Raw genomic sequence first — 12,252 nt, forward strand, 5'->3', positions numbered from 1 at the left:
ATTCAGACCCACACAGAAGTGAAGGTCTAGTGCAGTCAAATACATACTGTAGTTATAGAAGGGTTACTGTCACAATGCCATTCTCAAACTCCAGTCCCACTCACAACTCTCTCCTCTCCTCCCCTCTCACACTGATTCAGCAGTCTCTGCTCAGCCTGCTTGTCTAAACCTGGCCTCAGTCCAAAACCCCGCCTCTTAGAGCTTTACACAATTCCAGGAAATCAGCACAGTTTCATTTCTTGTGAAATCGTCAGTCTCTCTGTCTCACTGCAGCAAGATGGCTTCAAAAGTATGGTCAGAGGTTCGGTTCAGCTGTCCAGTATGTCTGGAGCTATTGAAAGACCCAGTCGCTATTCCATGTGGACACAGTTACTGTAAAAGGTGTATTAAGAACTGCTGGGATCAGACTGATCATAGAGGTGTCTACAGCTGCCCACAGTGCAGAGAGGCCTTTACCCCAAGGCCTGTTCTGCGCAGAAACACCATGCTGGCCGAACTTGTGGAGGAATTAAAGAAGACAGGACTCAGTCCTCCTCCTGCTCAAAGTTATGCTGGACCTGGAGATGTGCCGTGTGATTTCTGCACTGGGAGAAAGTTCAAAGCTGTGAAATCCTGTTTGACGTGCCTGGCCTCTTACTGCGAAACACACGTGAAGACACACTATGAGGGGGCTGCTTTCAAGAGGCACAAGCTGATCAATGCAATTGGAAATCTGGAGCAGAAGCTTTGTGCTGAACACCAACGAGTTTTAGAGGTCTTCTGTAGAACCGATCAGACGTGTATTTGTTTGTTGTGTACACAAGATGAACACAAGAGCCATAATACAGTCTCAGCTAAGAAGGAAAGGAGTGTGAAACAGGTAAGGGTTTGAACCATTTCCTTGTAGCTATCCTAGAAGATAAGAATTCCCAGGGATATTTAACATGTCTGTTTACTAGGCTATACAGTTTCACATTAGATCAGATTTTAATTGTATATTAAGAGCTATTTAAAGAGCCCTAGTTTTTTAATTGCTCTATCTAAACTATGATGTACTACAATGTATTTCAGGGTGTAACAGGGGTGTTGTTACGGGTGTGTCTATCGCTGATTGACAGGAGAGACACAGGAGGTTTTCTTTGATAGAAAAACACAAAACATTCAAAACAAAACACTGCTCGAAAACAACTAGAAAATAAAAGTTGACCAAACAAGAAAGGAGGTCCCGCTCCAGGAACAGTCTCCCTGACATCTCCTCTCTAGACTTGGGTGGGATTAAAATCCCCTAAAACATCCCTATTCCTTCCAGTGCTAGCGATCCTGGTTAACTCACACAGTGATCCGAGATACATTTTTCCTCTTGTGTTTTTCTCACCCTGGTTAACACACACAGTCGTGAGGATCCTACAGCAACACTCTCCTTCCCAGACAGTCTGTATCCCTGCTTGTAGAACCAAGAAACTGGCTTTTCAGACCCTTTTTAAAGGCATGTGGCCAGGGCTAAGAGATAATCAATTAATCGATTAACACCTGGCCACATTCCACACCTGGATTTGAATATACCCTGCCATATCTAGCACAAACTTGATCATCAAAAACATTATTTACAATAAAAAAAACACACTATTTACACGTGCAGGACCTCAGCCCTGCCTCACAGGGTAAGAAGGATTTGTTCAGCAGTTTTGTGGTGCATTGGAATTCGTAGTGTAAAATTAGCATGATTTATATTCCTGTGTTTTTTATATGTATCTTGTGACTTAATAAATTGATCAGTTTCATTGTTTAAGATATTATATTTTAATTGGTAAAACTGTTTAAAAATAACATTCCCAGTAAAGTCAAAAAAATAAAAAAACAAGATTAATATGATATTCAACATACAAGATTAATATGATACGCAATATACAAGATTAATATGATATTCAATATACAAGATTAATATGATATACAATATACAAGATTAATATGATATACAATATATAAGATTAATATGATATACAATATTCACAGGGCTTCTGTTTTTCGGTGTTTATTAATTTCATTAAACCAAGAGCCAGCTATGCTTGTGTTTGTAGTGATGTGGTGGAAATATGATCCTCACTTGGAAAATTGGTGCTGCAGCCGGAGGATGGAGCGAGCTTCACCCAGTGCTGCCTCTATGATGCAGGGCCTCTTTAATATATTGAAACAATGATTGCAGCACAGGAATCATAATATCTTCTTAATAAACTAATACATCACATTTTAAACGAGACTTTAATAATTGTGTTTTGAGATATAGTAAACAAAACCCATGCCTTTAAAAGTGACACATACACATCTATCTGTACTGGCAGAGCTGCTGTGCCCATGCCTTTAAAACTGACACATACGCATCTATCTGCACTGGCAGAGCTGCTGTGCCCATGCCTTTAAAAGTGACACATACGCATCTATCTGCACTGGCAGAGCTGCTGTGCCCGTGCCTTTAAAAGTGACACATACGCATCTAGCTGCACTGGCAGAGCTGCTGTGCCCGTGCCTTTAAAAGTGACACATACGCATCTATCTGCACTGGCAGAGCTGCTGTGCCCGTGCCTTTAAAAGTGACACATACGCATCTATCTGCACTGGCAGAGCTGCTGTGCCCATGCCTTTAAAAGTGACACATACGCATCTATCTGCACTGGCAGAGCTGCTGTGCCCGTGCCTTTAAAAGTGACACATACGCATCTATCTGCACTGGCAGAGCTGCTGTGCCCGTGCCATGCCGTTCTTGCCAGTCTGCCCACATTAAGAGGTGTGTTTTGCTTAGACGGATTGTTTTTATTGGTAAAGTGTTCATCTTTTTGTAGAAATATTTTCTTTATTTTAATTATGAAGTCAGTAGAGAGCGTAACTCAAATCCATTTCGCCACAATTTTCAATTCTGTTTTAAATTCCACGAGTGTGTGAATCCTTCCTATTGAACTGTAATACAACTTTAAATCCTACGAGAACAATCCTCTGTTTCTAATTGTAATCTTGCAATCCTCCAATAGAAATGCAGGAATTTGCTTCATATAAAGTATTTACATATTTAAGTATTTAAATCAGTTTAAACTATTCAGAACGAGTCAATCAGTGCATTTACATGAGCATAAGAATTCCGATATTTTTCGGAAAGTTTTCTAATTCCGATATCAAAAGCCATGTAAACACAGTTTTCGGAAAATGTATCGGAATATTCCTTACGTCAGTTTTCGGAAAACAGCACCTCGAACTTTCCGATTCAATTCCGAAAACGACCCAAATGTATATCATGTAAAGGCACTTCTAGGAAAACTTATTCAGACAGCGTTCTGCACATGTGCAAACTCTGACCTTCATTCCTGCACGTGGTTTTAGAAAACAGAGAAAATAATAATAATCTTTAGTCAGTCTGCATGCATCCATTTGCTCTGTTGATTCTTATTTTGTCATATACTTGTACTTGCTAGAACCGAAGTCATTGTATTTATCTTGCACTTAATTATATTAATACTTGTACTGTGATTCTTGAAATGTATTTTTGTTTACGACTGTAAGTCGCCCTGGATAAGGGCGTCTGCTAAGAAATAAATAATAATAATAATAATAATAATAATAATAATAATAATAATAATAATGTTAGGGATAAAGTAATATTTGTCTGTATATATTTGTTACTGAAGCAACACGTTCTTTCCAGCTTTAAAATGAGGTGATAATTTAAAATAATGTCTGCAAAAGAAACTGGTAATATTATTATTATTATTATTTATTTCTTAGCAGACGCCCTTATCCAGGGCGACTTACAATTTTTACAAGATATGACATTATTTTTTACATACAATTACCCATTTATACAGTTGGGTTTTTACTGGAGCAATCTAGGTAAAGTACCTTGCTCAAGGGTACAACAGCAGTGTCCCCTACCAGGGATTGAACCCACGACCCTCCGGTCAAGAGTCCAGAGCCCTAACCACTACTCCACACAACATGCCCCATGTAGAACAGGATAAGCTGTTGGAAAGGCTGATTGCACACTGTGGGGAATATGAATAGAGGTATAGGATAGTAATCTTTGAATTTAAGACCTGACACTTCAATAAAGCACATATTGGATTGGTCTCCGTTCTTTCACAGAAAAAAATGTCCGGTCTGTTCAAATCGTACTTAGGGTACTACAGTACTTTGCAAGCGAAAATATCCTGCAATTTCCGAAAACTTCAATCCATGTATACAGTTTAATTTTAATCAGACTTTCTATCGTTATTCATGTAAACACAGAAAAGTGACGTTTTAAGAAAATCAGTTTTCTGATACAGTTTTGTCATGTAAATGTACTGACTGACAGATACTGGAAAAGGTTGTTTTTATGTTATTTTATTGTATTTTTTCACATGGAAAGGGATGAAGTCAATGTGAATTGAGTAACCATGCCCAGTGTTTTTCCAGTGTTTATTGCGTATACACCAATTTCATTTTTGTTTGGATCAGGTTTGTTTTATCTGTGTTTATCAGTTAAAACCCTAAATCGGAAGCCCTAAATATCCATTAAAGAGAAAGCTGCTTCAGTTTCCTAGGTGCTTAACAAAACAAACATGTAACACATGCTAGATCAGCCATCATTCACTGTTACTAGTATGAAACAGTACCATCTAGTGGACAGCTACTGTGGATCAAGTGTCCTTTTGTATTGCTGGCAGCTGTGCACTAGATGGTGCTGTATCTTACTATTATACACACATGTTGACTGATCTAGCCTGTGCTGCAGATGTCTATGGCATGCAACTAGAACTGAACAGCAAAATATATTCAAGAACAACTGATAATTATTGCAAACATTGTAAAGAGGTAAGGGGACAAGAAAATAGAAAATATATTTAAACTAAAATTATTCGGTCAGTTTCAATACCATACTTAAACAGGCCTGTGTTGGGTGTGACAGGATATCACTCAATGCCCCATCAGAAATGTCACTGTGTCACTGTGTTTCTACACAGAAGCAGCTGGGAGAGACACAGACAGAAATACAACAGAGAATCCAGGAGAGACTGAAACAAGTGGAGGATCTGAAACAGGCTGTGGAGTCACTAAAAGTGGGTATTGACAAGAGGGGGGTATTATTATTATTATTATTATTATTATTATTATTATTATTATTATTATTATTATTATTATTATTATTATTATTATTATTATTATTATTTTTTTTTTTTAACAGATGGACTGGAACACATCTACAGAAGTTTACTGTCTATGCCTGATGTGTTTTTGATATCAATTCTAACCATGTCTCCTCTACTGTGTTCTTCCACTCAGAGATCTGCATGCAGAGAAATAAAGGAAAGTGAGAAGATCTTTACTAAGCTGATCCGATCCATTGAGAAGATCCACACTGAGGTTATTGAGCTGATTGGAGCTAACGAGAAGGCTGCAGTGAATCAGGCTAAAGGACGCATGAAGAAACTGGAGCAGGAGATTGCTGAGCTAAGGAGGAGAAACGTTGAGCTGAAACAGCTTTCAGAGACAGAGGATCACATCCATTTTCTACAGGTAACATCGCTGCTTGTTAGAAAATCTCAAGTCCATAACTGGGACGGTTTCAGACAGACCTCTCCAATTGAATGAATCCTTGCTTTTCCCCAGGAATGTTTTGGACCCCATTCTGTTTCACTGAAAACTCCTTTTCTCCACTTTCCTGTTGTAGAATTTCCAGTCTCTCTGTGCCCCTCCTGAAGCTGGAGACTTACCCAGCGTTACTGTCAATACAGACATCTCTCTTGGGGCTGTGAGGAAAGCTGTATCTGAACTTAAAGACCATATTGAGGACTTCTGCAAGGGGGAATTAATCAAAATAACCACAACAGGTTGGTGTGAAATAGATTCATTTGGTAGAGAATTCTCAAATAGGCCATGGCTTGAGGAGGGACAGGACCTGCAAGACATTAATAAAGACCTCTTGCAGATTGTTGGCTATGTGAATATTGCAGAAGGGAGGAATGAGCAGGGAGGAGGGTAAATGGAGGAGGGAGCAGAGAGGAGGGAGCATGGAGCATGAAGGAGAGCATGGAAGAGGGAGGAGGGAGCAAGGATTAGGGAGGATGGAGGTGGGAGCAGGTAGGGAACAGTTAATTATTATAACGTCTCTAAAATATCAATTCCAATTCCTTTGAAGGAATTGCTTTTAAAAAGGAATTGCCTCAACCCAAGTTGTGCATTACCTGTATATTAAACAGAAAGAAACATGCAACTCTGGCTATGTACAGGACACCCCCGAAGAGACTGCAACCTCAATCCAGCTTGTAATACAAACTAATGTGCACCCACCTTAGTAAGCAAATGTTATTTTATAGTACAGTCCCGACAGACAACCCAAGATGAAATACTTACAGCACAGCAGTCCTTCACGTGTGTATTAATAGAGAGGATCGTGTCTTACAGGATCAGATATGACAGGCTCTGTATTAATAGAGAGGATCGTATCTTACAGGATCAGATATGACAGGCTCTGTATTAATAGAGAGGATCATATCTTACAGGATCAGATATGACAGGCTCTGTATTAATAGAGGGGATCGTATCTTACAGGATCAGATATGACAGGCTCTGTATTAATAGAGGGCATCGTATCTTACAGGATCAGATATGACAGACTCTGTATTAATAGAGGGGATCGTATCTTACAGGATCAGATATGACAGGCTCTGTATTAATAGAGGGCATCGTATCTTACAGGATCAGATATGACAGACTCTGTATTAATAGAGGGGATCGTATCTCACGGGATCAGATATGACAGGCTCTGTATTAATAGAGGGGATCGTATCTTACAGGATCAGATATGACAGGCTCTGTATTAATAGAGGGGATCGTATCTTACAGGATCAGATATGACAGGCTCTGTATTAATAGAGGGGATCGTATCTTACAGGATCAGATATGACAGGCTCTGTATTAATAGAGGGCATCGTATCTTACAGGATCAGATATGACAGGCTCTGTATTAATAGAGGGGATCGTATCTTACAGGATCAGATATGACAGGCTCTGTATTAATAGAGGGGATCGTATCTTACAGGATCAGATATGACAGGCTCTGTATTAATAGGGGGGATCGTATCTTACAGGATCAGATATGACAGGCTTACTCCCCCCACACTGGGGAATACATGGCAGCATTAACTTAGGATACTTGATGATAATAACCTGGCTAATTAGTACTTCACATCACACAGTACTAAGCAGCTGGGTTATTTTTTGCAAACATGTTAGTAGTTTTATAGTGTGTTTACTGTGTGAAGTAATAATATGTAATTGAACTGAATGCGTTTTAATTTCAGAGTTTATGTAGAAATGGAAGGACAGAAAGGAGCTGTAACAAAATCTATAGAATACAGCATGGGGTGGTGTGTGATATGAGAATGTAATGCACACCGAGGGGGGTATCCAGGCATTACATGCTCATGTATCTCACACACACACACACACACACACACACACACACACACACACATACACACACTGCCCCATGCAATATTTTTATAATCTCTGCTGAATTCCATAAAGAATTGTATTTAAAATAGCAACAACTTTGATAGCGTGAACACAGTTTAAAATAAGGTTTGCATTGTGTGAGACAGTACAGAGAAAACCGCGATTGCTGTGGTCTGTACTAGGAGTGATACGCGACTGCAACCAAAGAGAACACTTTGAACTTGTAACTTAAAAACAGCCCGTTCCCTTTCAAGCACGAAATGGGTATCACCCCTTTAAAAAATAAATAAATAAAAATACATTTTAAAAAAGAAACTCTTCTGATAATAAGCTGACGTTTCCTGTAGTTTTTCAGGTGTTGTGGAGCTGAATTCTTCATCTCTGCAGAGTGACATTCCTGTTTTGTTTTTGTTTTGTTTTTTTGTCGTCAGGGTTTCCGTGGCAATTGTTAGGGAGCGTGTTAAAATGACGCGCTTTCACATTTCTATTTTTCCATTTCTGTGTTCACCGGTTTGTTCTGAGGGTGGTTGTGTTTGCTCACATTTCTGTGAACCCTTTTTGTGTGAAGTGGATTCCCTTCAGTCCGAATCAGAGTGTGTTTCAAAGCCCGTTGGTGCGGGTCCGGGTGATTTTTCGGGTGTCCGGTTTCTCCATGTTCGCGGTGACTCCCTCATGGAAATGCAGCTCTGTCCTCAGATGGGATGCGGAGCGGCTGTTGCCGAGGTGGTTCCGATGTTGGAAACGCGGGTTTCTCTTGGATTGATCAGGGAGGGCTGGACGGGTTTCTTTATCAAGCGCTCCCGAGAGGATTGTGGGATGTGCTGCTGTTTAATATAACGTTATAACTACATCAATAACATTCGCGCACAGACACCTTACAGTACGCTGCTAAAGAATAAGAATCACACGAAGCTGAATAATGTATAAAGAGATATTAGAAATAAAACATGTCTATATATGTTCGTTGCTGTGAGGACAGATTCACATCCCAGCGCTTTGGTATCTCTGGGTTTGAAACGGCGCTCCATAAGTCTAACACCTATAATTATTATTATTATTATTATTATTATTATTATTATTATTTAGTTGTAGTTATCAAAAATATAAAAACATATTATTTCTATTAGTTGTGTGTGTCAGTGTGTGTTTGTGTGTGTGTGTAAACATTATTTTTTAAACTATAATAAGGTTCCACTGCGGCTCTCAGTGATGACGTTTCATGATTGCTTCAGCTCACATTCAGCAGGTTCGTCAGGCTGTGTGACTGACATATAATCTGACCAATGAAAACGCAGAAAGGGTGGAAACGGTTGTATTATTGGCTGATCGCCCCAAAACAGCAAAAAAAAAACATCTGATTACTTGTGGAGAAGGGAGGAGAGAGCAGGGAGGATGGAGGAGGGAGCAGGTAGGTGGGAGCAGGTAGAATGGAGGGGGGAGCAGGGAGGATGAAGGAGGGAACAGGCAGGATGGAGGAGGGAGCAGGGAGGGCAGAGCAGGGAGCATGGGGGAGGGAGCATGAAGGGAGTTGGGAGAAGTGAGCAGGGAGCATGGAGGAGAGCATGGAAGAGGGAGGAGGGAGCATGAAGGTTAGAGCAGGGAGGAGACAGGAAGGAGGAAACAGGGAGGAGGGAGCATTATTATTATTATTATTTATTTCTTAGCAGACGCCCTTATCCAGGGCGACTTAAAATTGTTACAAGATATCACATTATTTTTACATACAATTACCCATTTATACAGTTGGGTTTTTACTGGAGCAATCTAGTTAAAGTACCTTGCTCAAGGGTACAGCAGCAGTGTCCCCTACCAGGGATTGAACCCACAACCCTCCGGTCAAGAGTCCAGAGCCCTAACCACTACGCCACACTGCGCCACACATGCGCCACACTGGAGCATGTATGTGGGAGGAGGCAACATGGAGGAGGGAGCAGGGAGTGATGATGCAGACTGGAGGGAGAAGGGTGCATGCAGGAGCGAGCAGGGAGGTGGTAGGAGGGAGGAGGTAGAAGGGAGCAGGAAGGATGGAACAAGGACTGATGAAGCAGGGAAGATGGAGTGATTTGAGGTTGGAGCAGGCAATGGCTGCTGTATGTTTGATGCACAAGGGTGTCCTAATATGTACACTATACTGCTGGGAAAAGATATGTGATGGAGAGGAAGGAACACAAGACTCCAGTGCAGTGGCAGACGTGTTCACATTGACTTTGGCTGCTGCACCGATACAGAAGGAATACATATTCATTGTAATCATGAACATCTTGAAGTACATCCTGAAATGCCGTGAATAAGCCTTGTTTCTTTTCAGATTGCTGTTTGGAGTCTTGTGTGTGTTGTGTATTAATCCACATGTTTCAATTCTATTTCTCTCTCTCTCTCTTTTCTGCCCAGTGAATAAAGTTGCAGTTTACAGACTGCAGGCTCCAGAGTCAAGGAACAGAGCTGAGTTTTTAAAATGTAAGTCTGTTTTCACTGAAACATTTGATTGAAAGATGTGTCACTCCATTGTGAGAAGAGCTAACACTACAGAAGAGGGAGGGGTGGAGCTTGAAAGCAGCAATTATTATTATTTATTAGTAATTCTGAAGCCATTAATCTACACTCCTCTCCAACGAGTACTGGTTCAGATGAATACATGCAGAATGACTGGGGGAGGGGCATTTGTTGCCTGTTTTTCCACTCAGACCTTTCTCTCCCTAAATATCTTGGTGTCCCTGAATAGATAATCATCCCATCTTTTAATACATGTACAATGCATGTGAAACCAGTTGTGGGGTAAAATGAACAGCTATCCCTCCCAGTCATCCTGTGCTGGTAGTAAATGTATATTGCAGTATCACTGCACTTGTGGGATGGATTGCTCATTAAAATATTAGACAGATATTTGAAGAGTGGATGATATTCTATTGAAGATATTTAGTAAGCAAGGGGTCTGAGTGGGTAAAATGGCAACACATACCCTGTAGGAACATTAAGTGAACTGTAATTGTATGCAGAGCTGCATTTGATTGGTTCCAATTGAAGAAGTTTGATAAGATCGAGGAATTATAATGAACAAAACAATCATGAGGGTTTAAAGATAGCTTCCCATGTACCCGCATGGACCTCTCAGAACTACATTTCCAATCATCCTCCTGCTCACATATGTAATTGAGATGGAATTACCAGTGAGCAGGAGGATGATGGGAAATGTAGTTCTGAGAGGTCCATGCCAGTCCGTGGGAAGCCATCTTGAGGCAGAAAATGAAATTTAAAAGTTTAAAAAAGTGGTCAAAATGTATTAAAAAAATAATTAAAACAACACACACACCTTCCATAAACAGGATGTGAGGATGCAGCAGACAATGACTGTTGATTTTCTCAGTGATTTGACTTTTCTAACCGTCTCTCCTCTACCCGTCCTCTTCTCTTCAATCAGATTCCTGTCAGCTCACACTGGACCCCAACACAGTGTATGAAGAGCTCTCTCTGTCTGAAGGGAACAGAAAGGTCACATGGGGAGAGACCCAGAGATATCCTGATCACCCAGAGAGATTTGATCGCTGGCCCCAAGTGCTTTGCAGAGAGGGTTTGTCTGGGACTCGCTGTTACTGGGAGATTGAGTGGAGTGGGGGAGGGGCTTCTATAGGAGTCACATATAAAGGAATCAGCAGGAAAGGAGGGGATCGTTTCTGTGGCCTTGGATGCAATGACAAGTCCTGGAGTTTGCGCTGCTCTGACTCCAGTTACACTGCCCGGCACAATAACAATCACACTGCAATAACTGCCCCCCACCCCCCCAGAATAGGAGTGTATCTGGACTTTAATGCCGGCACGCTGTCCTTTTATGGCATCTCTGACACAATGACCCTCCTGCACAGATTCCAAACCACATTCACTGAGCCGCTCTATCCTGGGTTTGGGCTTTGGGGTTCTGGTTCCTCTGTAACAATCTGCCAGCTGAACTAGACTGTTTTGTGTTGTAAGAAACCCTTTGTATTGAACTCCCTGTCTGTCCTCTCCACTCCTCGGGTGAAGGGAATGTTCAATCTGACACAACTTTGGATGAAAGTTAGGGGGTAAAACGGCGCCACCTGCAGAGCGAAACGAGGGGAATTATTTGTTTTTAGCAACGAATGGATTTCATACGAAATAACTGTATTTAATTTTTTTTTTAAGAATTGTTATGTTTTATAAATATTTTAAAAAATGGCATCCAATATTCAGTGCTGTAACAGTTTTAAAAAAGTAAGCTTAAGTTTGCTTTATTGTGTGTGTGTTTTTTTTTATTTCCATAAAATGTTTAATATTTCAGATTTTAGTAATGTGATTTAATAAAAAAAATTAACGTGATAGACTGACTTTTTCTCATTTCTTAATACTCATTAACATGGTTTTTCAAATGAGAATGGGAAAGAAAGAGGGGAATGAGAGAGAAAGAGGTCTGGTAAAGCATAGGGAAGCATTGTAAAGCACAGAGAGGTCTGGTAAACCATAGGGAAGCATTGTAAAGCACAGAGACGTCTGGTAAAGCATAGGGAAGCATTGTAAAGCACAGAGAGGTCTGGTAAAGCATAGGGAAGCATTGTAAAGCACAGAGAGGTCTGGTAAAGCATAGGGAAGCATTGTAAAGCACAGAGAGGTCTGGTAAAGCATAGGGAAGCATTGTAAAGCACAGAGAGGTCTGGTAAAGCATAGGGAAGCATTGTAAAGCACAGAGAGGTCTGGACTCTAACCCTGGTCTTGAGACTCAGCTCAGTAATTTGGATTCCTGAACAGCTTCTTAGTAAAGGTATTATTCAGCATGCCGCC

General features: G+C 40.6%; 1 protein-coding gene across 1 annotated transcript; it reads left to right on the top strand.

The window, feature by feature from the left end:
* Window positions 1-230: 230 nt before the first annotated feature.
* LOC131723108 (tripartite motif-containing protein 16-like) lies at window positions 231-11,793 on the top strand. Its single transcript, XM_059016519.1, has 6 exons — window positions 231-859; window positions 4,968-5,063; window positions 5,287-5,520; window positions 5,675-5,834; window positions 9,853-9,918; window positions 10,880-11,793. The coding sequence occupies exons 1-6, from the start codon at window positions 278-280 to the stop codon at window positions 11,407-11,409; spliced, it is 1,668 nt and encodes a 555-aa protein (XP_058872502.1). The 5' UTR covers window positions 231-277; the 3' UTR covers window positions 11,410-11,793.
* The last annotated feature ends 459 nt before the right edge of the window (window positions 11,794-12,252 follow it).

Source organism: Acipenser ruthenus, chromosome 53, assembly GCF_902713425.1.
Source record: "Acipenser ruthenus chromosome 53, fAciRut3.2 maternal haplotype, whole genome shotgun sequence".
Classification (NCBI taxonomy): Eukaryota; Metazoa; Chordata; class Actinopteri; order Acipenseriformes; family Acipenseridae; genus Acipenser; species Acipenser ruthenus.

Bases quoted from the DNA above. Each gene is read 5' to 3' on its own strand.
- LOC131723108 (XM_059016519.1), top strand. From the start codon at position 278: ATGGCTTCAAAAGTATGGTCAGAGGTTCGGTTCAGCTGTCCAGTATGT. The intron at 860-4,967 runs GTAAGGGTTTGA...GTTTCTACACAG, and splicing joins AGGAAAGGAGTGTGAAACAG to AAGCAGCTGGGAGAGACACA. The intron at 5,521-5,674 runs GTAACATCGCTG...TTCCTGTTGTAG, and splicing joins ATCACATCCATTTTCTACAG to AATTTCCAGTCTCTCTGTGC.